A 27,971-nucleotide genomic window follows, 5' to 3' on the forward strand; every position below is an offset into this window, starting at 1 on the left:
TCCTGCGGGAGGGTTTGATGGATGGGATACGCTTAAAACAGCCTCTTCCAGAGCTCCCGAGTCCCCCACCGTCTCCTTTTCCACTAATGATCATTTTGGAGAGCAGTTCCTAAGTTCTGTGTGTGCAGAGGGAGGAGCCCTGAACCCAGGGATGCCAGTGGAATTTCAAAATGTGCCTTCACTGAGCTGGGAAAGGAAAGGTGCTGGAGCAGCTCAGGTCAGAATCCAAACTAAAAAAGAGGCAGCACCACCACAAGTGCCAAAAGGCTTGGGCAGCTTCTCTGCAGTCCTCCTACCTTCCTTTCCAAGCTCCTGCTTTTTTCCAGCCCCAGAAGCACACTTCCAGCCAAAAGGCACCCACTGCAGCCACCTCTGTGTGGAAGCAGCAGGGAGCCTGCCCTGCCTCCACCTCATGCTGCTCCCATGCCAGACCCAGCTAGCAGGTGGGAGAGCACAGGGAAAAAGGAGCCCACTGACATGTACAAGAGCCCAGCAGGCAGTGTGCTGGTTTGTGGTAGGATTGTCCACACCAGGGAAATAATTCAAGTGTGCAAGACCAAATTAGGGCACAGATTTTATAATCATCTTTGTTAGTGACACACTATATGACCTTGGGTAAGTCCCTCCATCCGTCTTTAAAGGCACTCTCAGAGAGCCACAAGACTTTAATTAGCAGCCCTAAAAGTGCTCTAGATAGCTTGTCTCTCTTCCAAAATAACCAACTGCAGATGAATTGGAACAATCTTATTTTCAAATTCTGCAAGCAACTGGGATCCAGGCTGCTCTCAGATCAGTCACTTCAACAACATAATCAAAGTTAAATGTGCCAGCTGTGCATGAAGGGTTTTAATATGCTGTGCAGACTGGAAAACAGCTCAAAGAATCAATGTTATTTTTCCATGGCTGGGATGTCACTGTCGAACAGCTGCATTATAATCATCTGCAATCAGCAAAATGCCTTTTTTTTTAATCACTTTCTAGTCTTGGGGAACAGGGCTCATTTTTATTTCTGTCCTACTTAGGAAAGCACCCCTGATCCCTGAGACACCCAGTGCCAGGGGATCAGGCAGCCACTAGAGCAGCGTGCCCTGACCAGACCTGTGGCTGCTCAAACCCCAACTACCCCAACAGCCTCCTCAGCTCTCAAAGCTGTGCCCAGACAGGAACTGCTCACACTGCTACCACCACCTCAAGGAACAGCAAGTACATTTCCACAAACCCAACAAAAATCAGCTCCATTTGCCTACTGCCACTGATCCAAGACCTGGGATGCTTCCAGAGCAGTCCCTGACCTGTGGAAAACCTGAGCACAGCCCAGCATCCTTCTCTGCAAGGGCCACCTCTGCACAAACTCACGGGTCACAGCTGCAAGATGAAGCAAGGGGTGTCTCCCAACTCCATCCTTTGCAAAACCTCTCTGATATATTCTACATATTAAATATTTACAAATACAATTTAACACTTAAATATACCCCTACTCTGGAATAAATGACAAGAAACAGGCTGACCATGCAAGAAGAGCTTTGCCCTAACAACTACCAAAATGCTTCAAAACCCACACCTCCTGTTCAGCATCCTGCAGGGCTCTGCTCTAAGTACTTTGTAAATGAGCACACACCATGGGGATCATTCCCAAAAAGCTCTGTCCCTCCTACCAGCTGCTCAGCAGTGGCAAGTGGAGCACTGGGATTCAGCAAATTGCCAGAGGTGTCCAATATTTGAAGGGACATTATGCAAGACTGTTTGCATTAGAGGAGTGACAGTGATGGAGATGACAGCAAGCATGTACAAGTGCCAAGGATCCAGCTACTTCCACAGCAGCTGGACATGATCCAGGACTAGGAAACAGCCATCAAATTCCCACTGCAGATGTAAAGATAAAACTTCCCCAAGCTCTCAAAAACATCACATCTCCAGCAAAAATCTCATCTGAGGTTTCCATTCCAACACCTTTCCCAGGCCAAACTATTCTTCTGGACTTCAATATAAATTGTTTGAGAGTTTCATCCCAAGCTAAAAATCTGAAGAAATATGCAGCTGCTTTGAGCACTCCCCAGCTCCTGGTGAAGGGCAATTTTCCTTACATGGCACCAGCAGTCCCCATTCCTGGCAAAGCTGTGTGGGTGAAGGCATGTGCAGCTCAGTTCTTCCACTGCCTATGGAAACATGCTCCAGCATTTACCACAAGGCTGTACAAGTCTGTACAACAATTTAACTCCTTCCTTGGCACATCCATCCTCTGAACTCTGAGTAATCAGCTGCTCAAGGCATCAGATCTGTGCTCCCAGCCTCAAAAAGCATTTTGTGCACTTTTAAAATGAAGGTTCTGACATGGAAGAGGTGAAGCTGAACCACCTCCCACAGCACACAAGCAGCACTTGCCTTTTCCACCAACTCTTCCCACACCCCCTGTCTGCATTTCCAGCTCCATGGACAACCACAGGGCTCCCCTGCCACACTGCTTTAGCCACTACCAAGAAACAACACCACATCACAGACCGAGACAAGAAAAACACCAATGCCAAAGCCAAGCCAACAGTCTTTCAGTGATGAAACAACAAGCCAGGATGCAGATCAACTGAATGGATAACTTCAGGAAAGTTCAGCATTTTTTGTTATGTCTTCCTTGAAATGATCTCAAGATTCAGATTTAGAATACAGCTTAACAACTCCTGCAGGCCAGGTTTTTGCTAAATCCCAAGGCATTCTTCTCCAGTTTCTTCCTTTTCCACTTAGGATAGACTTCAACTTGTTTTTGCAGACCTGCAAGCAGCAGCTCCTTTTAATTCCAGTGACTAACATCCTTCCTCCAGATCTCTGCCAAACCTTCTGTCTGCCAGATCTGAAGTATCTTCGGCCTTGTTTTCTGCTTAACTAGGTTGCACATTCTCAAGACAAGCACTCTCAAGTCCATTTGCTAAAGGTGTGATGTTGCCATGTTGCTGGTATGAAACACTGTAATTGAGCTTTACAGGTTTTTTTTAACCGTTTGTTCCTGTTAGGTAATGCATTTCTTGTATTTTTCCATCAGAAGTTTCTGAGTAGATACTAAAGAACAGACCAAAAGAAATGAAACTCAACAGCATATGCTGCTGCCATTTCAGCCAGGCAGTTTAGAGGAAGAACCAAGAGAAAATTACCAGATGGAAAAAAAAAAAACCAAAAAATAGGTTTGAGGGGGTTTTTTTACAGTTTTCTGCAAAGGGAGACATAAAATTGCTTGACCACAGCACAGTCAAGCACAGCACAGTAAGAGCCTCTGCTGTTTTGGAAGATGACAATCACTCTCTGATGCTGGTTAAACCCGGGCAAGAACAGACATAAATAAAATAAATGCACTGCACCCCCAAAGTGGGAACAGCAGCACCCAACAGACACCTGCCACAGTGATCAGCCTGGGAGCTGCAGGGCTTAGGAGGAAAAACCCTTGATGTCTACAGGGGAAAAAATAAAGGTAACACATACTGAGGAGGCCTAGTTAAGAGAGGGTCAGAAAACTCTCAGATGCAGCAGAACTCACACAGGTATCCAGGCTCCAAAGTACCTCACAACCCTTCCAACCCAAGGAAGGCAAGCGCTAAATTTGTTAACTCAGATTGTTGAACAGTGCTCCTTACAGGAAACATAGAGCCACGTTTCTTCCCTACATCCCAACGTTCAACTGTGCCACATTATTTCAACCTTACATAAACAAGGGCTCAAACATGTAAGTTTAAGCAAAGTACGAATGGAATGGCTTCCAATTCCAGGATGCATCAGTGGAGCCATCCTCTCTCCTGAGCCCTTGCTGAGGGACACTCGTGCTGTGAGAGGCTCAGCTGTCACCCAGGTTACAGCCCTGGTGACACAGCTCGTGCTGCTGGGCTGTGCTCTGTCCCAGGAAAGGCAAGGCCTGACACCAGCATGGCTCTCCTGGCTGTCCCTGGAGTGCCAGCACAGCTTGGGACTGTGTTTGTCCAAGGCACGTCCCACCCACATCCAGCACTGGGGTCTGGCTCACAAGAAATTATCTCCTTTAAGAATCTTCTTAAACCAGTTGTGCTGCTTCCTAAATGAGCCATTTCCATGTGGAATTCAGGGCTGTGTGTGCTCTCATCAACTGCTGTTGCTCCTTTTTCTTCATCTCTCCACTGACAACCCCTGAGGACATCTTCCTTCCTTCCTTCTTATGAAGGTTCATGTCCAGTTCACTACATGGTTTCTGCTGCTCTAATATTCTAACTCAAATTCAATCTATTCAAATAAAATAATGGTGAGGTCAGGGAACATTCCCACTGCTTGCACTTGAATATTTTGTAGCTTCTGAGATGCAAGATTCCAAAGGAGTGCATGGAAGTTACCAGCTCCCTGCAGCTGATTTGGCAGCCAACTGCATCCCACCAAAAGAGCAGAGTTACACACTGCAAAGGTCACTGGTGAAAAATATGGCCCCTGCTCAGACACACAATGATCAAGTGAGTGTCTCTGGAATCAGTGATGAAAACTAAAACAGCCATTAACTATTAGGAAGAATGCTGTCTCCTCTTATCACCTACTATTTCAAGAATAGCACACTACAGGCAACTTGATGCATTTAACCAGGCTGTTTTACAACGAGGTATGCACAGTATATCTGACCCTCTGTAAATAAAATCCCTTACAAGAGTCCAACACTTGGCATGGGATGTCCATCACAGTGACAAACAGCTGCCATATGAAATCTGAAGGAGTAAATGCTCCTTTGTATCATTTCAAGGTATTTGTGGGTTTTGAAATAAATATTCAATTTTATTCATCTGCACAGATGAATAAAAGTAACTTCTAAGAATCAGGGCACATTTTAGTATGCCTTCTCCCATGTCACTTCATTCATATCCACTGTGACAGAGATTTGCTGCTGCTGTATTTCATTTCCTTCTTGAATTTCATTTCCTTCTTGGATTTCACTGGTGCCATTCCAATGGTCAAACTGCATCTTCCAAGGAAACCAAGGCCACTGCTTGAGAGCGGATGGAAAAGATGTCTCACAGGCTGGTTTGTACTAAAAATACCAGCAGGAACAGAGAAGTACAGGCTCATCAGGAGAATCTGTTTCCCTGCCTGGCCAGTCCACTGGAATCCCTGGGATATTTTCCATACTAGGCCAAGAGCACAAGTCAGCACAAGCACAACTTTAACCTGTCTTTTAAAGAAAGCTGTTAGAGGATCAGAGGAGGTTATGAGCAAACAACTGAAAATACACACTCGTCCCAAGAGCCACTTCATACTGGCACATTACTGGTACTGTACTGCTTTAGGGAGAAAAAAAAATTATATGCAGGTGGCTTCAGTCTTCTTTGTATGTCCTGTCATATATGGAATTGCCTTGGGACAAAATAGTTAAGAGGAACAGAGGAGAGGATACCAGCTCAGGTAACCAAGGGTTTGGTAAACTGGAACTTAGGGCCCTCAAAACTGAGTAAAAATGTGCACCCCAGAGGCCAAGCTGAGTGACACCTGGGCAGCTGCTCCAGGGTACAAACACATTCTGCAGCTAACACCACAAGCTGTGTTTGAGGATGTGAAAGACCACGTTCAGCTGGTTTTACAAAAATATCCTCAGTCTGCTGGTAACAGACAACTGGAGGAACTCAGTGCTGCCCGCTACAGACTCCTCAGATTAGCACTTCTTAAAAATTAATAAAATGGTTTATTTTATATATACATATGTTCCAAAAAATTTATACAGTTAAAATATCAAATTAGTGATCTGGTAACAATACTGTTCAAAATAATCTCTTTTGTATGAACATTAAAATACACGTTTTTAAAAGCGTTTCCTTTTAGTGCTTCCAAAGCACAGCGTGTGCCAAGGCCACCTGAAGAATCTCCGTCCTCCTCACAGGATGAAAGAGAACTGAAGTCGGGGACCTGGGAAGCCTCAGGTGCACTTTCATAATGTCTGCAGACAAAACAGAAGAGAGTCTGAGGTAGATTGTTTAGTGACCATCAGGTGGTAACAGTCACAGGGCTGTCTTTAGCTTTCATTAACACAATAGCAGTTTCTTTACTCTCAATCTACACTGAATCTCAAGTTTAAAGGCATGGCTAGCAGTTCTTGGGAACAAGACCCTCGTCTCTGTGGTGGCAACATGCAATTTTACCAGTGCAGGTGTTTCTGGGAGGGTTTTTTTGGGAACACACGGGCTCTCTCCACGATGCAGACAGTGTGTGCATTTGACAGTGCCCCATTTTAGTGCAACCTGCTGCCTATAGCACGTAAATGTCTAATGACAGCGTTCAAATGAGTAAATTCTCATCACCTGCAGGAGGGGCAGCAATGGTTATTTTCTTCCGCCTGTTGAGCAAAGAGCACCCTCCACAGGAAAAAGCCACACCTTTCATAGCAAATCCTTAAGGTTATAGCCCAGCTTCTGCCGAATCAGGCTCTTAAAGTTAAAGCTCCACTGCTTCTTCTCAGACTGTGACAGTAAAATCACTTGACTGCCGAGATGGTGAGGGCAGCAGCCTCGTCCTCTTCCACTCTTCTGTGGCACAGCAAACTCGTTCCTGGTCCGCACTGGTCTGGCTGGTTCATTATTATCTGCTGTTGACATGATTAACTCTGTTGGGTGGGCTGGTGAAATCTAGTTCCTCTAGTATTCTCTCTAAATGTTGTATTAAGACCCGTTTTTTAAACCTACAAAAGAGAGGGAGAGCAATATAAATTTCTTCTTCCAAAAATACAGTTGAACAACTCAAGAATGTTCAGCCATGACAAATCGTATTCCCAGAGGCTCTCTGTTTCCAGTAGGGAAGAGCTTGCTTTATTTCTGGCATTAGAATAGCTAGAAAATTTAATTTACTACATCTGCCCCTCCCCAACCCACTCGTATTTTGAGCTGGTCTTCAAGAACAACCTGTTATCTCCCTAATTCATATTTAAACTTTGATGTAATTTACTACATAAAAATGTAACAGTAGTTTGACCACTAAAACAATTATAATTTAAATATGTCAAAAGAGAAAATCAGAATACTAGCCCTGATAGTTTATTATTTACTACCATGATCTAAATTAATATTAAATTTGTGACTCTGAGTCATTTCTATCTATACAAACCTTGCTGCTTCCTTGATAGCAAATTCAATGAAATACTTCTGAATTTCCATAGGTCCTTGCACCTCCTCAAGAAGAGAAAATATTTTTTCATAATCTAAAAAAAAGATAAAAATTCAACCAAGTATTAAAAATGAATGTTGCAGATAAAATTGCAGAAAAGCTCAAGAGGCAAGAAGGAAAAACAAAGCTTAGTTTCATGTATCTCTGTATGATAAAACACAAGTAAGGCAAGAAAAACACCTGCACTAGCTTTAAGAGCATAACACAGGTGACAGAATAATTTAAAGTAATACTGATGATCTGGGAATTCAAATGTGGCACCAAAGATTAAGGTTCCCTTTAAAAAGCACCAGGTAGGAACATTTATCCTCAGCAAATGCAGGCTGGTAGAGAGAAGCCTCCTATTTCTGTGATCACAGTTAACACACACAGGGCCACCAAACCCTGATCTGGCCTGGAGCCATCGTTTCTGCAAGTACAGGTTGCCATTACATCTCTAGAAAGACAAATTATCATCCCTTAGTGTGAGCACAACACTGTCTCATTGGTACAAGGTAAGTATGTCCACTGCAAAAGAATAAACTGGACATATTAAATTGGAAACAAATTTAAAACCAGTATTGTTTCACTACTTCCCATAACTGACCCCTGTATGAATACATTTATGGTGCTGTGATCAAGAGTCTGCTCAGAGTGATGCAGCAAGCAGAGGGAGCATAAATGGTGAGACCTCTGAACAAATTACATATTCAAGTCACTACAATTTAGCTTCTTTCTCTGATGACTGCTTGAATTCTGCAGCAAGACAGGTGACTCACACTGAACAGTTTCACTCTGCATCACCATTTACTAGGCATGAATTTGGTATAAAATTGGATGAGCCCACTTTGCAGACTGTCACTTTTAGTCTTCAATTCTTAAGAGTTTGCAACTTTTAGTGTTTCATCACTAATTAGTCTCACAAAAAATTTTTTTGAAAGATCACTCTGCTATAAACTGTTACTATTCCCTTTCAAGCATATTCCAAGATGCACACCCTTAGAGAAATGCGCCTTTGCCCTGCAAAAGGGAGTTTTGATGGACACACAGCAACAAGTACACTTTGTGTACACAGGAGCAGTGCAGCCTAGGGCAGAGTATTCAGTCTCATTAGATCATTTGTAACAAAACCAAAACCTCTGAAAGGTGCTGCTTTTACAGGGCACCTCTTAGACCTGTTAACCTGTCTTCAAGGGCAAAGCAGGGTGACTTGGCACTCAACCTCCCAAGCACAAGTCTGAACCTCAACTCACCTGCCCAGCATTTCCTCCTTTTTTGCCCCTCCATTGCTCATTTATGAGCAACCAGAAATTACTCAAAATCTGAAGTTGTGTGTATATTGAAAATAGCTCCTTCCTTCCAGGAAAAGTCTTCTCTCTCACACCACATATAATATATACTACTAAAATAAAGAAACCCAAATAACTTACTTCTTCCAGGTTTGCGAACCTCTTTCATCACTTTAATTTTGATGTCAGCATTGCTTCCCTCCAACATGGTAGGTGTTATTTTAAAGGAATTTGGCACAGATTCAGAAGTAGACTCCATGGCCCGCTTTTGGTCATCTCCACTCACACTGTAACTCACAGGCCCTCGAACAAGTGCGTTGGTACCAGGTTTATGATCCAACCCATCTTCACTTAAACAATTGAATTCAACAGGCAAGGAGTCTAAGTCATTGGGTAACATCTCATCCTCTCCCACAGCAGCTGGAACCACCGGAGCCATTTGCACAGGTAAGCCATCAATTTGCTTCTCCATTGACTGACAATTTTCTGCTTTCTTCTCTCCATTGCCATCTTGGACAACATTGTTACTGGTATCTACAAGTGAAAAATACGTATCTTACTGGTGCATAAGTGCAGCATCAAATAACCAAACAGAAATAGCTCTGTATCCTTTTTGTCTGAAGTGCTATAGTGTGTAGCAATCTGACAGCACTGGACAATACTCCAACACTTTTATTCAGCTGTGGATGTGACCAAGGGAATACTTCTCCTTTGGACTGCTGCATGTCCTATCATTACTGCTGAGTCACCATGTTCTGTATTCTTAGTGCAATGTCATGACTCCCAAGTAAAACTCATGTCCTCCTTCTCTTCCCCAAACCCAGCTAACAGAGTTTTCTTCTGACTCCATTTGCTGCAATCAGTGGGTATGAAAATTCCTATTTGTGGGAAAGGAAACAACTGTATTTTAACTTTCCTTCTTCACCACAGAATACACAAAGAAAAACTAAAAGCCGATCTGAGATACCTTCTATCTCCAAACAGTTTGTTTTAATTTCAGATTTCATTGCTGTAGCAGCAACCTGTTCACCTAAGCCAACAAAAGAAACCCACTCCCACACAACAGCGACGCACGGACGCGCTGCCAGAACCTTTTCCCTTCCTCCCCAGATCCCCCCACTACCCGAGCTGCTGCACCCCAGCTCAGCATACCTTTACTTGCTGGGATCCCCTTGAGGCTCAGGTAGGAGGGGGAGCCAGGAGCAGGGGGTGGCCCCTTGCCCCCGACGTGGTTGGTGACGACGGGCGGTGCCTGCGGGCGCCGCAGCAGGGGGGACAGGCTGCGCCGCCGCTTCAGCGATGCCGGCGTGTTCGGCTCCCCGGGACGCTTGATCTTGTTCTGGGGCCCGGCCACAAACTCATCGGCCTCATCTATCATCATACCCTGAAAAGAAGTAATAATTTCAGTAGCAGTACAAAGCAGCAACTGTTTGACCAATCCACTGATGATTGAGTCCCTCTGTGTTCAGACTCAAGTGGCTTTCAGAACACTTGACAGCTCTCAGAACAGACACACCCACCGTAATCAGAGAGAGCCCAGTGCCACTCTGTAAAGCAGCACAATTCCATACACATTCCTCCTGGACCACATGGGAGACATCCCTCCTTTCCACAGCCTGCACAGGTTAGCAATGTATTGTTTTTGTGGGGGAGAAATTCTATGCACAAATGTTGTCATCTTATTGCAGGGGTTCCATACTGTTGTCTCCTTATCGCAAAAGTTTCACACCTTCTTGGTGTTTCTCCTGGGCAGCTCCTCAGAGCATTCACTCTTCTTCACAAAGCAGCCAATTGACTCCAGTTCCCCTCTCAACCAACCAACCCACTCATTTATAGCCCTCTTCTTCTCACTGGTTACAGCTGGGGCCTGTTAAAAGTCAGGCCTGTTCCTAATCTTTGACAGTTGGCCCAGTTGCAATTCCTTGGGGTAAGATTACTTTCTACACTATCTGTATTTTCTTATATTCTATCCCCCTACACACAAATTATTTCAAGTTGCATTAAATATAAAGGCACAGCAGGCAGCAAGGCCCCTCCTACCTTCTTGTCCTGTTTAAATGGATTGCCAAATGTATGGAGTCTTTTTGGTTGATCTGGGTCAATTTCCCGAAGAGGTGAAGGCATCATTTTCAGGTATTCCTGGTAATTTCCCATCTGAGCAACAGGAACACTATGAAGGCAGTCTGCAACAGAAACAAGATCTTAATTTAGTCTTAAAATTAAGGCAATACAAACTTCACACCTCAAGCGTTAGCATTTAAGAACTTGAACTGATTATTTCTTTTGACTACAGAGGATGAGCTAAGACTACAATTGTGGAAATAAGCCTAATAATAATAAGAATAAAAAATAAGCAAGTTTAATTTCTATCCCGACAACTGCATCTTTAGATCACCAGCACCTCACAAAAAACAAAGAGAGCTGCTCTCTGTCTTAAGCTCCCATCACTTTATAACACATGTCTACTGAATCCTGGTGAATGTGAAAGCTCTCCCATGGAACTCTTATTTTTAAATTTCAAAGCCAGCATCACATCTTGCATGACAGAAGGCAAAGATTTCCTTTCTTCCCCTTCAGAGTTAAGAAAAGGACATTGTCTGACTCAGCAAGAGATGCAATGGCCACCTCTGCCCTCACACCAAGAACCACTACCTTAAGGAAAGAACAAAAATAGATGTATTCTCTTCAAACTCTTAATGAAGAATTGTGATTCCTTACCTTCATCCTGCCCCAAGATAAGCCTGTGTGTTTTCAGAAGGTTGGTTCTCATTCTCGTTAGCTGGTCTAGAAGACTGCGACGAGGAATATCATATGCATTTCTGAATGCCTGTGGCTTCAAGTCCTAGTTTTGTAACAAAATAAGTAACTCTCAGTTAATCCAACAGTTCTCACGCATGGAGAAATTCCACTAAGAACTGTAATAACATTAACTTTTAAAAAATGTTAAGTAACTTTAGAGCTTCATAACTGGATACAAGCAGCTCAGTGGCCGTCTTTTCAACACGACCTTATTCAGCATTAGTGCTTTCAGCTCCATTAAGAGTAAGCACATTAATTTGTGGATGAACAACAATAGCTGTCTTTTGCAGAGACTGGCACTTAAAACACAGTAATTTTCATGAACTACCACGGGGTTTTCAAACAGTGTCCCAAAATCAAGTGCAAAAAATCTGCATTTACTCTTCTCCCTCTTTATATCTATGCTGTACTCATCACAGTACAGCAAAGGTACTTTCTTCTACACTAAATCCATAAAAGTTACCCATATAAAACAGATGAGATTAACTGCTTAGTCATGCAAGATCACAGTGCTGTTTACCTTGTTTAAAAGTCCTATGTGGAATCCAGCAAATTCTTTAACATTCATTTCTGACAGTCTCAGTGGAGATTCCCCAGTGATCCCTTGCAGCAGTTGTTTAAAATCCCTACTGTGTACCAAGGAGAGGCCACTGGAGTGATTTTTCACTTTTATTCCAATTTCTTGTGGAACTTTCTTACCCACTGAACCTATTATCCGTTCCGATTCTATTTTTGTCTAAAATGGAATCACACCGTGAGTTAAAGAATCAGCAGGCACTGCACATTTCCAGTACAAAACACACAGTACATTAGCAGAATAAAACTACAAATTTAGTTCCCTGCTACCTACCCAGGGATACATTGGATTACATAGATTAGATCTCAAGCATAAAGAAATCCTAATGTGCTAGCATATGGAAAAATATTTAGCCAGTGTATCTAAATTTATATGCCAGTAGGAGGTCTGTGAATATTCCCTGATTTTGCTGCAAGTCTGTGACTCTCTTGTGTCCCTGAAGAACCATCTTTAAAAGGAAAGAAAAAACAAAATGGAAGGTAGGATCCTCAGGTTACAAAAAATTGCATTTAAAACAATAGTATTACTCAGACACAGTAATAAAATTTCAGTTTATTTTTGAACCTATGAACTAAGGTTTGCCCTGTATGCTTGCAAAAATATAAGGGAGAAAAGTTGCAATAGAAATCTGTTTTATGAGTACATTTCTAAAAATGTATCACCTCTCCAATTAGCACAGATTTCTTATTACAGCTACAGAGAATTTTACTGTATTAACTTCTAACTGTATTCAGAGTTAAGGTTTTTTTTACCCACTAGCAATACCTCCAAAGAAAAAAAAAAAACACCCAACCAACCAAAACCCCAGAACCCACTGTGATTGCAAGCCACTTCCCCCAGATCTCCTCCTCTGCACAGTTTGCTTCATTATCTGTGGGAAATTGAATTTAAGGACAGCAGGAGCACAGCAGAATTCTGGAATTGCCTGTGCCTATAGAGCAGCTGATAATGCATTCCACACATTCAAACTGTTCCATGTGCTGAGAACGCCTGTGAGAGCCACAGCAGCCATCTCCAGTCATTCCAACTCCACAGTGCAGATAAATCATATCAATTTGCATATCATTGGATTACCAAAATACCACAGGAAGTTTTATGTCTAGTAGAGGCTCAGTCATTCAGAGGCTCTGGGATGTATTTTGTGCATTCTTTAAGGCGGAGGATTTTTGCTTTTTAATTTTAAAGGGTGCTTCCCCACTGCTTTCTAGATATTGAACTGCTGTTTTAAGAGCTCCTCGTGCTAAGGAGGAAGAACTTCCAGGCCCTTACACCTGGGATGGCAGTCTTGGCAAAGAGAAAAGGATAGACAGGATTATTTCCCACCAGGTCACACTTAACACATAGACTCTGACCTGAAGGAAACAGGAAGCTCAGATATGAAGCCTGAACTGTGATTTTACTCCCCACGGACAAGAACATAGTAATTTTTTTTTGAAAATACGCATTGCCAAGGGAGACATGGAAATAAACATGAGACTGAAAGCAAGCCTCTGACTTCAGCTGTGAAGAACAACGGCAAGAGGAAGCATAAATCCAATTAATGATTATCTTTGGAGTTTAAAATCTAGCAAATATTTTAAGTATAGCTGAAGAGGTTTCATTTGCATTCCTCTCCACCACTTACAGAAGGCACAATCACTGGCTACAGAACCATACTGGATTCATCCATATTTGCAGGGGAAATGCTCACCAATCTTCAATTATAATATATGCTGCACACCCATATGAACTCCCACAGGGATTAACTGCTTTATAATGAGATTACCACAAACTAAATAATCAACGCACTTCTAATTGCAAAGGTTTCATCAATACTACCTGTTGGCTGAGTTTTTTAAGGTAAGAGATAACACTGTAACTAAGTCCACAATCTAAATTATCTGATATCAGATTTGGAGCTCCCATCATCCTTAGGGCTTTCTTTAATGGCTATAAGGAAAACAAAATACACAATAGTAAGAGAATAAGTATTTAAAAAAGAAATTTATAAGCTCAATTATAGGAAGCTAAGGCACATAGATTAGTGCTCTAGCTTTTCCACTTTTGGCCACTAAAATTCAAGTCTATTCAGATAACATGTGACATGAGTTTGGTGTCTAACTAGCTCACAATGGACATTATGCCACATCACCAAGACACCACAGAGCGTGGTGCCACTGGCAATTTCCACTCCAAGGCTCAGGTCCAGAATAGCCGGGATGATGCAAGTCCATATTGAGGTGCATTGTCCAAGCTACACGTAAAAGGTGACACAGTGCCTCCCTCCACCCTTTATTTGGCCCAGTCAATATCAGCTTCCCAAGCTGTAGCACTTCACCCACATTAACAAACAATCTAAGCTGCATTTTCCTTATCCAGTTAATAAAATAATGCCAAATTTGGCTTCTCTGAATGCTCTGAAGTACTTTTGATCAAAATTCATTTAATATTTAATGATAAGAAAACACATTTATTAAACACTTAATATCTTAACATAGCTACTCCTCCTCCTCAGTATTTCTACAAATTCTTTTAATTCTTAAAAATATCTACTCTCATCTACATACCTCTGAAAGGCAGAATGTTAACTACCTAAAATGCCATGATAATTATGTAAAAAAACTTTACTGGGAAGAGGTATGATGCAAAGGACTCTGGCCACACCAGCCATTATACCCCGCAGGATGAGATGAGAAGAGGAACATACCAGTAAGTAGTAAGGAGGCATTGTTTTTAAGTAGTTGTCAAAAGCCTGCCGCCACTTCAGATTTGGCTTAAGTTTGTGAACCTTAAACAAGTCATCTGCAAAAGGAAAACAACAAAACAAGGTGTCATTTATACAGTCCCAGACTTTTACCTTTGTCCAAAATCATACGTGCCAGGTTTCCCCCCGTTTTCTCCCCACACCCATCTCCCAGTGGGGCTTCCCCCCAAAAACTGCTCTTAACCTGAGGTGTGAAGGATTGGGAATCCCCACTCCTAGCTGCAGTAGGTAATCCAGAGCAAGTCCCCATTACAAGCAAACTTACAAGGTACACCAGACTTAAACACTGCACACAACTACCAGCAGCATGGAAGGTGCAATAGATCCACCTGTTAAGAGTTTCACCTCCCTTGCCTCTCTCTTGCACATCAGGGAGCCCCTGGATCTGATTAAATCAAACAACATTAATTTGGTTCCAGCTTCAGTTTCAAACCAGCTTTCTTCTGTTCAACCTGTATGATGAATTCTGGTCTCCAGTAAAAATATTCTTTGGCATCAAAAGGAAAGAATAAAACAAGTCAAATCAGGGAATTCTTCTGGACAGCTTTGCTGGACTTGCTGCCAACAGCAGCAGCTACACCTGGCAGACAAGGGGTTACCTCCAGCCACAACACCTGCCTCGTGCCAGGGCAGCAAAGTCTCCCACAGGTATAGACAAGAGAGAGAAATTAGCTACAAAAACTGCTGTCCTTTAAGAGAGGGGCAAGCAGACATTTCTTGCTTTGGGTAGTGTTTTAGAAGCACGTGGCTCACTCCAGGTGTGCACCTGGATTTCAGGAATGGCTGAGGTGAAGTGTGGGCCTATTTGCTGTGCACACTGTGAACTCTACACCAAACACAGCATCCTGCAATTTACCATTTGCAATTATGAATTATCCACTGAAATGAAGGTTCTTAGTAGGATTGTAGCATGCTGTCAAAGTGAGGCTAATGGAAGGATATGCAGGTCTGGAAAAAGGGATGTTCAAAAATTAACTGGGGAGAGCTGCAGGAGACAGAGATGCACAGAAGAGGGTGTGCAAAAGACAGATGTAGCAAAGAAATAGTTTTCTTCACATTGAGTTTTCAGGAAGATGTATTTGGAGAAGAAAATTTGACTTGCATAGCACTCTGCACAAATTGAACAGATGTTATGATACTACTTCCCAAGTTCTCATAGACAAACCACACTTGATTACAGGTATTTTCCAATCTAAATGAATTCTGGATTATATAAAAACCATACTAGAGATGCTACTTCTCCTCTTCCCTGGCCTGAAAAAAGTGGGCTGGAGTTGGAGAGGACAAATCAAAATTCCATTTAAAATCTCAATATACTTCAAGCTTAGCACTATTACACTATTATCCAAAAGAACCCGGGGTGATATGATGACATGTGGCAAAAAAAAACCCCTTCCATTCTTATTTCACAGACCTATTTCCTTTTTGCAGCAAAATGCAAGTTAAACTACACCCTTCTCAAAATTCAACACAAAACCAAAAACTTAAAAAGCAAGATGTTCAGTATTGTAGTATGTCCTAATATTTGACGGCCTATGGGTTGGTTGAGTACAGCTTGAACCTTAAACCCCTTATCAGCACTTGATTGGTGTCTCACTCGCTGCACTGTGAGGTTGTACCACTATGGGCACAGTGACACGGCACAGGCACTCCTCAGCTCAGCCACCTGGGCTCCCAATCCACAGCACACTTTTACTCCCAGATATCAAATGCAAAACACCTCCCTGATCTCTGCTATCCCAGGAAAAAATTCTCCAACCTATGCAGAGCTTCAGTTTTTAAAAATCAGCCTCCCCACAGCACAAACTCACTGCAGGAACTGCCACCTTCTCAAAAGGGAGGTGAACACAGCCACAAGTTTCAGAGAGAACTTCACCATCAGCATCTTACCTGCCTCTACCTTGAGAGTTTGAGACACACACTGTCAGCAGATTGCAACACAGGCACTTGAAAGGCACTTTTTCCCCTGTGCCCTGGGCTGCACATGATGATTTATACAAATAACCAAACTAAAAATAATCCAGTTAACTATGTCTTTCAGAGATTAAACCCCAAATTTTTGCAGATAAAAATCAAGAAGTATTGAAAAAAACCCTTACACAATTTAGTTTTCCTTCTACCTAATTATTTTCAGATACTAATATCTGCAAAGTCTACTTAATGCAGAATTCTCTTCATTTCTGAACTCAAAGGGAGTTAAAAGCACCGTATAATTGGGAACATGGTATTAGAAACCATTAGGAATAGGCTGCAAGCACCAACTCAAGGGATCAGGTAAAATCACACAGACCAGTTAACTGAAAATTCTATTGCAAAGTCTTTATCTACTTCAGATTAATGTACAAAACAACCAAATTGTGACAGGACACAAAACACACTTTTAACACTCAGTACTACAGAAGGGGGCTGGATGCACCTTTAAAGATCAGTGAACAGTTAAAAAAAAAGAGATCATGAGAAAGAGGAGAGTCAGCAGGTAATTTAAGTAGTTCAGCTGGAGTCTAAATTACAACAGTCATGCACCATGTAACCCAAAGTAAAACTTAGAACTTTTTTTTTTATTTTTTAAATCACCACTCACATTAAATTCTACCTCAGCAAGTACACCACCATTCCCTGTTGACTCCTGTACTTCTCCTAATTAGGCACTAATCCTCTATTCTAGGTAGTAGATTCATGATTTTACATTCACAGAAAACAGTATCCTTCCCTGCAAACCATCTAAGCAAAAATAAGGCACTGCAATGGAAAACAGCATCCATCATTACCTAAGAAAGGTGTTGTGTGACTGTTTCCCCATTGATACAAAATGTATCAGAAGTATTTCGCTGTTCCTCCCAGAGCCACAGCACGCTGTGTTCACGCTGGTGAGAACACAGCCCTTAGTTTCCGAAATATAAAATCATTACTTGCAGGTTCTCTCACAGAGCCTGTAAAAGCATCAAAGGAAGCTGTCCATGCTGCAGTCCTTCACAGGCAGACATTTTCTAAATGCTCATCCTGTTGCATATTTAGACCCACAGAAAAAGGGTATTTAACCACTTTCTCAAGGCATTTCCTGCATGGCTGTTTCACTGTTGCTTCTGCTGACAATGCACAGTCACTCCTACTGCCCAGCAGTGCTTGTCCTCCCACCCATGCAGCTAAAAGGAACCAAGGAAACATCTTAGGCAAGGCAGAAGGCATTTAGAAATATACCTCATCTTTACTTAGCTTTCCCTAAAATCCCTCCTTCAACTTCTGCTTCAAGAACTTGGCTGTACAATGTTTCTAAACAGAACAGCACCTGAAGTACAACAGCTCTGCACAATCCTTCAAGAGGAAATTTCTATCATCTGTGGGCCAAGCATTCAGCATTGAAGCACGTCAGCATCTGCCTGTGAAAAGCTCTGCCTTCAGCAGCCTCCCACTGAACAGAAAGAACTGCAGCCCACCTCAGTTCTGGGAGCAAACCACCACCAAGCTACTCAGGACTCCTCTCTAGCTGTCTGAAAGCAAACTGGTGCTGCTCATCCCACATGTCCATCATGGCTGGAAATGGACCAGGGACCAGGGTTTCTGTCAGCCAACCAAGCACAGTGCCTGAGTCCATTAACACACAGACTGTGTGCCTTCACTGTTTTATCAACTCCTATTAACTGGCTCCTTTCCCTTACAAAGCTTCTGAATGCAGGCCCTGGAGTTAAACACCAGCAGGAGCTACAGCATTCCCAAATCCACTCTTGCAGAAACCAAGACATAAAATCACCAAAGCTATAGGATGTGGTACAATTCACCTCCTTTGGCCACTGACCAGTACAACTTCTTTCAGTTTTCTCAAGTATCACCTGCAACCTGCCTCATGCCTACCTATCTTACCTGTTTGTAGGGCTGTCTTACGTTATTTTGCAAAAAGAGACTTAAAACTTCACCTGCTCAGTAATGCAGGAGGAAAACAAAAATGCAAGCAAAAAAATCTTTAAACATCTTACTGTCTGTTTCTAAGGTTGAACACATTTGATAATACAGTACAAATATACAGTTGTAAAGTGATTTTGTCTTTGGAAGAGTCACCAGAAGGAACAGAGGTAGATTATCCATGGTACTGTCCCAACCAGTCCTCCAACATAATATTCTACCAGTAGGGCAGGAGCCACTAGAACCACACTGATCAATATGGAGGTAGCGGCTGAAAGGAGCAGACTTCTCCTGGTCTTGGGAATTCTCACATCCTTTTAAATCTGGGTGAGAGTAATGAAAAATTGGTTTTACACATTTTTATCAGTCCTCTGCTGACCCATCAGTATCCACTACTGGTGTGTATGAAGGTAGAACAGGAGGAGTGTTCCTACCTACAGAGCCAAATACAGAGTCAGTACTGCTAAAATCATCTACAAATAATTTTCCAGGCACGCTGCTTATCATCTCACTCATTTTCTGTGCCAAGTAGAAAAGGATCCAGATCTACTTTTGTGTTGAAGGTATATTCCATAGAACTTAATCCTACCATGCCTTAGAGACCAAGGATAAACAAAGCCCTGGAAGGAGATCTGAAGGTAACTCTGTGTGCTTGTATGAACAACATGGAATGCATGGGATTCATGACCTCAAGGAAACATCCACTTTACAACTCAGGCAATGTGGAAACTCCGCATTTTCCTTTGAAGAGCCTTCAGAAATATAAGAAATGGATTACCAGGTGAGTAAACTGCAGAATAGCACTACACACACTGAAAAGTGCCATTCCTCAAAGAGAAGGAAGAGCTTTACACCCCTGTAAAAAAAGAGGCAGGGGGAAGACAAGAGCTGCCAGGGAAGACTCAGCAGAACTGCAAATGTCAACATCAAAATGACCAAGGAAGTTAACTTCGGATCAGTGATGGCTTTTCAGCTAGTGGATCTGCTGCAGTATTTCAGGAACCACAAAGTCACTGAAACTCTCATCCTCCTTGCACACTTTGGGACAATTACCAGGCTGCATAGATAACTATAAAAGACACATTATGAGCAAGCACAAGTTTCTTCCTTTTTAGTTATGACCAGGATTACAAAAAAGCACTCCTAAATTGTGTTCTGAACTTTTTATTTTCCTAGAAATGAATAGAAAAACCCTGTGTAAGACAGTAAGACTCAATTCTTGGTCACTGTTCTTCTGTATCACTAAAAACATGCACAAAAACTAGAACAAAAAAGCCATAACAGCATCTGCAACTGAAAGGGTTAGTGACACTCTGGAAACTCCTCTCTGCCATTACCTTTATGCCAGTTACTCACACAGCACCTTTCATATTATCTTTCCTTAGAAAATAATTTCATTGTGGGAGTAAAAAAAACAAAACCAAAACCTGGTCCTTTGGGCAGGAAAGAAATGCAGACTGTTTCACTGCTCAATTCCTTCTTACTGCTCTGAACTGCATAAGGGAATTCCCTCTTCCCAACACCCGTGACAAACACTGCATCTCATCTTCCAGTAAAAAATAAGCTGCTACAAGAGCAACTGCAAAACCTGGATACACCACACCCTAAATGAGGGAAAAGAATGGAGGTTGAAGCTTACTCCAGGTTAAGGAAGAGGCTACGTGTCTAGGAGGTGAACAGCATCAAACATGCACTGGAAGCAGGTAGCTCTCCTCCTCTGCTGGAGAGAAAAAAAGGGAGAGGGGGTATGAAAATCCTCTCCTCCCAAAGTAAGTTAAAAGAGTTTGCAACATTCTCTACTCTCTGATCTCCATTATTTTATAACGTCTCAAACTAAGGCAGAACACCAACCATTATTGTTTTGCTTTTACTCTGGAGCAGCTGCACTGGCAGTGCAATGCAGATGTATTACCTACCTAGCAATGGAAGTAAAACAGGGTAGTTGTAAGGCATCACAAAGAGGTTTACACAGGTTAAAGTAGTGCTTGCTTTTAAATACCCAAACGGGTGGCCGAGCTCGCTGTATTTTCCACTGCTACTCACAAATACCTGACAAGGAATAAGAGAGAGCACTGCATTAGAATGAAGAATGTGAAGAACAGTAAACATGGGGCATTTAAAAATTCAAGTCCATCTGAATCCAACTGCATTAAGACAGTAAATTATCAAGCACAGATGAATCTGAACACATCAGGGTGAGAGTATGGACCTACACTCCCCAGTCACCAAACTGAGACATGCAACATTTAGTGTACATCCAGAAAGTGTGGAAATGCTCTTCACAGAGAAATCTTTACTGCTTTAGTGGAACTACTGTGAAGTGATGCCCTGAAGAGTTTTTGAAATTATTTAAAACAGGTTAGGGACATCTGTTGAAGGAATGTTAAATAAACAAGCTATTTGAAATTAGTCTTCTGACTCAAAAATAGCACAACTAGTGTTTACAACACTGATAAAAAGAAATGCAAAACGTTTTTAAGCACAGAAATTAAACAAAACAAACAACCACTCAAGAAATGTCTTGATTGTGCCTAGTGCCAAAATTTACTTTATTTTTTAAGCGCACATATATGAGGGTTTTAACCCTGAAAAGCAATACATGTAAACAATATTTCAACAGGATAAAAATGGTAGATGTTCTTGACTGAGGCAAGCAAAATAACCCACATCTAATGCAAAAATAGTTTTCCTAGAAAAAAATAAACCTTGCAGCAAATAGCAAGTGGCTTTCCTCTGTTTTTTTTTCAGGGCATAAGAAACTGGGTTTGTTGCATGGTTTCTATGACAATGAGCCTATTTCTCTGATTTGTAAGGGTCTGATGTGTAGCTGGGAGAAGAAAAGCAGTTTTTGAAAAACAGACGAGTAATTTTAGTAACTCAGGCAAATAATCTCCCTAACAGAAGAAAAAGGACATTTTTGAGATTAGTTTTTTCAAAGTAACTTGAATTTTTCTTTTGAATATGCCTGTCATATTTTCAACTAAATTGTAGCATTTATTAGGGATATAAAAACAGAGACACCTCCAAATTCACCTTTCCAACTAAAGTATCATACTAAGCATACTCCTGGAGTACACATTAGGCTAATATTTAAAAGAACACCACCAAGAAGGGAGCCTGATTTTAGAGAGGACACAGAAACTTATTAAAAAAATTACAAAAGCATCACGTGACAAAGGATTTCAGCAACAGAACTTTGACCTCTTCAAGGCCAATCTAGTCAATGGGATCAACAGCTTCCATTCAATTCCCATTAGCAGCCTCAACCATCCAGTGAAAATGATCTGCAGCTGTTCATTAGGTAACATGATGGAAACTAGTGCTGGGTTTCCCTGTAAGCAAATGGAAGCCTGCAGAGAATTTCAATTTAGCCAAAAATGGAACCTGGGGGGCGTATTTCTTAGCAAAATGAGATGGACCTAGAAAGAGAATTAAATGAGATTACAAAGCCTGTGGAGGGAACACTCAATTCTGACTCCTAATAATTCTCTTAGAAAGGAGGTAAGTGAAACCTTGACATGTTTCTTCTCATCTGCTGCAGAGCTTGAACCAGACCCCAATTCTTCAGGCTTGCAAAGACTGAGGTACCCATTATATTTCTAGAATCAGTACTGATAACCCATTACATTTCCAGAATCAAATAAAGGGCAAGTACCTGCCAGCAGGTATGGGGAGACTTTCGTTCCAAGATGTACTGGGTGAGGGGTGAAGGCTCCAGCTCATACTTGTCAAAAGGAAGCTTGTCTATGACCATGGGCTCACAATCCACACAGGAGAATCTCACCACGGGGTGAGCTGTGCGTGGAGGCTGAAAGGGGGGAAAAGGGTATCAGTTTTTACATATTTATGGTAAACAAATCAATTTTCTTAAAAAAATCCACAAGTGGGTATTTCACCATCCTATAAGTCTTGAAACACTCAGTTTCCACAGTATTCCTTCGATGAAAATAAAAGACAAGCTCCCATAATAGAATATAAACTAAATATTTCTCTAACTGAAAAAAAATGCTCACACTGATACAGTTTTCCCACCAAGAGAAAAACAGGGTTAATATGCCACTATTTATCTTTATATTTAAAAGCCTTCATGTCAATTGAGCTACAACACAGGCTTAAAGGAAACTTCAACGCTTCTTCCCATCTTCAAGTCCACAGAAAAACAGATGGGAGAGGGCACTCAATTCACAAAGAATCTCTCAAAGAACTCCCTACAAATCTCTTTGTTTCCCCTCTTTAATCAGGAGGTGGGAGCAAGGAGAATGGACAGACAGTACCTTGTGCACTTGCAAAGTGCAGGAACAGAACATGCCTAACAAAAGAGAGATGTTTAGATAGACTAATAAGGCATGCCAAATGTACGATCATTTCAGTAAGAAAAGGAGAAATTAATACTGCTTTCTCCTCATTTTCTGCAGGGAGTAGCTCTACTGCTTCAGCTTTAGTTCTTCCTGCTAGTGAAAGAGTCCACACATGAAGTAATACTAAGGAAAAAAACCCATGGTTGATCTTCTTTCAAAAACAAATACTCCTTTTTCCATGTTAATGAATTTTATAAAGCTTTGATTAAAATTTAATAGGCTTACTATGATTTGTGCTACATGAAGTATTTTACAGTTCAATTCTTTAACCTTTTAAAAACATTCAGCAAATTAGCTAACCATACACATGGAAGGGAACTTTCTGGATACAAGAAATGGCACAGGTTACAGTATCCACATTAGATTACACCACTCTGTTAACCTTTTAAAGCAGAGTCACATCATATTATAAACAGAGAAAGTAAAAACTACTCTACCATTATCTATTTTCATTCTGTTCAACTATTAGTGTAGAATCCTTTTTTCTGTACTTATTTTACTTACCAGTGTTGGTGAATTCTGATCAGGCCAAAAAGATTCTGGGATTGGCCAATGCCCCACAGGAACACCCGTTTTAGGGTTAGGCCGTACATAAATGAGTTTATGACAACTATGCCACGGCTGAGAAGCAAATGAATTGATGGGCCTGGATGAATCAACAAGTCCATCTAAAATTTAAACAAAGCAAAATAACAAAAAGAAAATGAAAAGCTACATGCATGCCATTTGTCTGCTAGCAAAATTTCTGTATTAGCAGCCAGTAAGGCATTTAATTACTCTTGTTCCAAAGACATACAGATCTTTACATCAGAGGCTGAAATAACCTATGCATCCAGGTGTATCACAGAATCATCTGAGAAACATTACAACATTTGCCCTGATCTCCCTTCTGCTCCTGTGGCACAGCCATTACACAGTGAGTGCAGCAAGGCATATTCACATACTGTGGAAAATGTATTTGCTTAAGCTCAGTGTCTGACACAGCTCCCACAGGCAGCACCAAGCTACTGCTGCTGGTTCTGCTGCACCTGGAAAGGCTGAGAATTGGCATTTTCATTCCCACAAGGGCTGCAGTGCCCACTGACTGATGCTGCCACACATGGAAACTCGAAGAGGAGCAAAGTTCCTTGGAGAAGTTGGATCCATCTTGCAGGAGGCAGTTTTTGCCACATTTTTAATTACAGGAATTCACAGATCACTTAAACCGCACAGCCTGAGTTTAGGGGCTGCAAAGGCCAACATTCCCTGCCAGCCCACCAGCACAGACACTCCTGCATGCTGAGGATAAAGAACTTTGTAGCACCACAGATGTAACCAGCACTTTTCAAAGACTGCTCTTCAAAGCAAACAGCACAGCAGAGATCACCCACTTCACCAATCTTCCCTGTTTTAAAAGATTTTACATTACTAGCTTTCCTTGCTTTAGAGAATTAGCCAGTAATACTGTGGAAACATTTATGGTTACATAAACGTTTCAGTGACACATCAGTTTGGTTTCTCTGCATTATAAAAACAGTGATTTTTACAGCTTGGGTAAATCCTATTGTATTTCTCTCTAGTTTAGGACTTTCTCAATTTCCATAGAAAAGAAAAGTCTTGACATTTTTATACATTCATATCCACAGTCCATCACCATTCAAATGTGACAGAAATAAAGGTAACAAAACCCCCAAATGTCACCAGTCATTCTGCCACACAGGAGAGAACATTTGGGCCACCAGAGACATTTGGGAATTTGCTGCTGTGCTGTCCAGCACAGCATTATAGGAAAGCCTTCTTTAAATAAGCAAAAGGAGAAAACAAACATAGGAAAAGCTGATTCCAGAATGAAAGCAGGAACAAAGCTGGCTTTGGTAGAATATTCAGGTGATGCTAAAAGCTATTATGTTTTCTGATATTCCAGGATCCTAACTTCCTAAACTGGTCAGCCCTCTCCTCTTCCTTTAAGCCATGAACTTCTGCAAATCTGAAGAACTGCTTCACACTTGGAGTGCACTTTCCTCTTTTCCTCTTATACACTTGACTCAAGGGAGCAAAGTAATTCTTTGTTCTTTGCATAGTTTTTCACTCACAGCTAAGAACGTTCACCTGCATCTTACTGATCTGTGATCATTTAGCAGAATGAAATCTACAGAAAATTAAGCATTGAGATTGCTTTAGAGATGTTTAAGTGTTTAAATACACTACTGCTAGATTTAATTATTTTAAGTACAGTCCTGACAACACTTTAATTCAAACTTAAATGCTTCCTGCTAACATTTCCTTTCCTCAGCCATCCAAAGAGGTAAAAAGAGTGACACAGAGCCAGCCAGCAGTAGATGATCCATACAAGCATGTGCAGACATATGGCATCATTTAACTTAGCAAGGATCAAACTAACACTGGTAAAAGGTGTAAAATCCTGTACACTACAGGGAAAAGCTGCCAGGAAGGACATGGAAGACACTTAAAGACATCTACACACAAACAAAACATTTTATCTTAAACATTAGGAACAGGGGAAAAAACTAACAATCACTGTACCTTCTCCAATAGGAGCTGGGTCTGGTCCTGACTTCTCAAAGTTAATAACAACTCCACTTTGGACTTTTTGAACTAAAGACTCTAAACACTGATTCAACATTCTTTGTGTCCGAACGCAGTATGAACGACCTATGCAAGAGAGAAATTACATGGGGAAACAGAAAAGCAAGTTTTGAGAAATCTTACTTAAGGAAGATGTTTTATTACCTAAGTCACACTGCCAAGGCTTGCAATTTCATCCAAAATAACAGCAACAAACAAACAAACTCTGTACAAGCTTATGCAAAAGGCAAAGTACTTTGCAAATGCAATACAATCAAGAAAAAGCACCAAAAGCCCACAACCTGCTGAGATTTTGTTACTAAAAAGAGGCCACTAAGGCTTCATCAGGCTGGACCGAGGCCAAGTTTATAGAGGCCCTTAGGAAGGCCTGATTTCACCAAGACTATGTAATCTATCTGCTTTTGTCTACCCAAACCTCCTCCTCCCACACAACAATTTCTCCAAGCACCAATTAAAAAAAAATCTAATCAACATATCAAGCAATAGGATCCAGAATTAATTTTTTAAGATTAAATTTAGCTTATCAGCCCTGCAGCAGAATTAACATCTCACTAATAGCAGTCCTGCTCAATTCAACACTTAACAAAATTTTTTTTAAAACCCCCTCATGATGAGCAAAGCCAACATCCAGAATAACCAAAGAAATTCTTCAAAACCGCCTACTGCATTTAGAAAATGCTCTCACATCTAGATCTGAAATAGGAATATTGCTTTATTTTAAAGTTCTCCTGTGCTACTGAAATCCAAGAAAGCACCACATGGATTCACATGGACACAGAGTCATGCAGACAGACAAATCAAAGGTGAAGGTGAATAAAAGGAAAATAAATATTTCAAGGCAAATGCCAAATGTGAAGCAAAGCAAAAAAGCATGCAGTTACCTCCTGTGACCTCACACATCTGTGTGATAGCAGATTCATCAGTAGGCACACTCCCAAGCTGCTCTGGCTCAGCAGATGCAGCTCCTGGCAGGCGCAGCACCAGAGCAAACAGCCTTTGATCCCAGCGGAATGGTTCTTTGGTTAGTTCACTTCCAGGCAAAGGAGAATTCAATGGAAGATGAAGCTGGCAAAAAAAGATTTAAGAACATTTTCCAGTATCTGACAAACCAGATAAAAACATCATATCTAAATTCATTCATTTATCTGTAAAAGACCCCATTTTCTCCAACCCACTAATTTATCTGAAGTTCTCATCTCAAAACCCTTACAGACTATGAATTTAGGGGCTGGGCAGACACAGGATAGCTGGTTTCTATTCTCTATAAAAACAGGTCAACAGTGAAGAAGTACAATTAGCAGGAAAAAACTGATTAATATTCATCTCAGCATAGCACCAACATGCACAATCACAACTTGAAAGAACTTAATGAAAGTTTACCTCCTCTTGGACTCCAGCTGTATTTGTCAGTTTGTTTCCATCTGTGATGGTAATCAAAATAGATGGCTCCAAAAAGAACGGATTCCTTCCCTACAGACAAAAGCACAAGAATGCTAAGAGCAACCTTAACACACAGGATGAGAGGCTTGTATTTTGTCATTATAAAATAAACAGTAAGATAAGCAATCTTTCAAAATAATCCTGTAATTTAAAAATAGGTGTGGAACCACACAGAACTACACAAGATGGGCTACTTCTGTGCGTCTACAGTTGGGGCATTAATACTCTGCTTCTTTGTACTTCAGTGAGGAAAAAAAATGTCAGCATTTTCCAGGGTCTTTTCAGTAGCCATAATAAGAAAACATGAGTTCCCAGATCAAGCTCTTACAGAGAGCTATCCAACATTTAAAAAAAGTTAAATGCAAAAAGGAACTTGAACCACCAAAATCCCTCACCAAATATAATTTAAAAAAAACCACAGAAGACTACAGATAGATAGATAGATTTCTTACCTGTCCATAGTTGTCTATTCCAGACACTAATCTATTGAGATTTAACAAGTCAAACGATGACCTGAGTGCCTGACCAAGGGTAGTTAGTCCTGAAGCCTGAAGGTTTTTCAGTTCATTCATGAATGTTGCGTGGTTTTCCTTCCATCCAGCCTGTTACATAAAACAAAATAGCTTATTAGTTATTCTAGCAGCAAACTGCAATCAACTGCAAGTTGGCATTTATCTCTCTTCCCAACAAAAATTAATTATACTCCTGATTAACGGATGCACTGCACCATTTACATGCTGCACACACCTAATCCAGGTATGCACAGCTTGATGTGAAACATGGTTACACCTAAATGGGAGACCCAAGAAACACACACACTGCCAAGCACTGGAAAAACTTCGCATTACCATGAAAACTGCTGCAGAGATGATGCTGCTAATAGAAGTATTTGGATTTAGCATGTAAATATTTTTTTAGGAGAAACTGCCAAGTTTGGAAATCAGAAATGCAGCTGCCAAAGTAACAGCAAAGGTAAAACCAAGATAAAAGCACCATAATGTCACTGCCTCTGCTGGCATAGACCCATTTCCTTTTTGTCCTTTCTTCCATAAATTAAGTCTGGAACAAAAGAAAAGAGTGGCTGCAAATGCCCTATTAAGAATCAAATCACTGTTTAGTGTCTCAGAGTAACAGCTTAAAATTTTGGAGGTCTTTAAAAAAGT

The 27,971-nt window shown here is 41.2% G+C and overlaps 1 protein-coding gene across 3 annotated transcripts; it reads right to left on the minus strand.

Moving 5' to 3' along the window:
• Positions 1 to 5,633: 5,633 nt before the first annotated feature.
• On the minus strand, positions 5,634 to 27,427 carry LOC102035937 (integrator complex subunit 6-like). Of its 3 annotated transcripts, none has more exons than XR_004082436.1 (17): positions 27,261 to 27,427; positions 26,749 to 26,838; positions 26,250 to 26,433; positions 25,306 to 25,434; positions 23,287 to 23,450; positions 22,080 to 22,232; positions 20,341 to 20,473; positions 14,471 to 14,565; positions 13,603 to 13,713; positions 11,728 to 11,943; positions 11,127 to 11,250; positions 10,449 to 10,591; positions 9,561 to 9,792; positions 8,550 to 8,942; positions 7,081 to 7,174; positions 6,357 to 6,658; positions 5,646 to 5,920 (listed from the first exon to the last, which is right to left on the minus strand). XR_004082436.1 is itself a non-coding variant. In XM_005427829.3 (16 exons), the coding sequence occupies exons 1-16, from the start codon at positions 27,378 to 27,380 to the stop codon at positions 6,559 to 6,561; spliced, it is 2,481 nt and encodes an 826-aa protein (XP_005427886.1). In that variant the 5' UTR covers positions 27,381 to 27,427; the 3' UTR covers positions 5,634 to 6,558. The 3 variants fall into 3 exon arrangements, 1 of the variants encoding a protein (XP_005427886.1); XR_004082435.1 differs by having other exon boundaries at positions 5,649 to 5,920; positions 6,282 to 6,658; XM_005427829.3 differs by having other exon boundaries at positions 5,634 to 6,658.
• Between the last annotated feature and the right edge of the window lie 544 nt (positions 27,428 to 27,971).

Source organism: Geospiza fortis, unplaced genomic scaffold (genome assembly GCF_000277835.1).
Source record: "Geospiza fortis unplaced genomic scaffold, GeoFor_1.0 scaffold874, whole genome shotgun sequence".
Lineage (NCBI taxonomy): Eukaryota > Metazoa > Chordata > Aves > Passeriformes > Thraupidae > Geospiza > Geospiza fortis.

Excerpts from the sequence above, each read along its gene's own strand:
- LOC102035937 (XM_005427829.3), bottom strand. The coding sequence starts at position 27,380 with ATGAATGAACTGAAAAACCTTCAGGCTTCAGGACTAACTACCCTTGGT. Across the intron at positions 20,474-22,079 it reads CTCCCCATACCTGCTGGCAG|GTATTTGTGAGTAGCAGTGG; the intron begins GTACTTGCCCTT and ends ATTCCTTGTCAG. Across the intron at positions 11,944-13,602 it reads TTAAAAAACTCAGCCAACAG|ACAAAAATAGAATCGGAACG; the intron begins GTAGTATTGATG and ends ATTCCATTTTAG.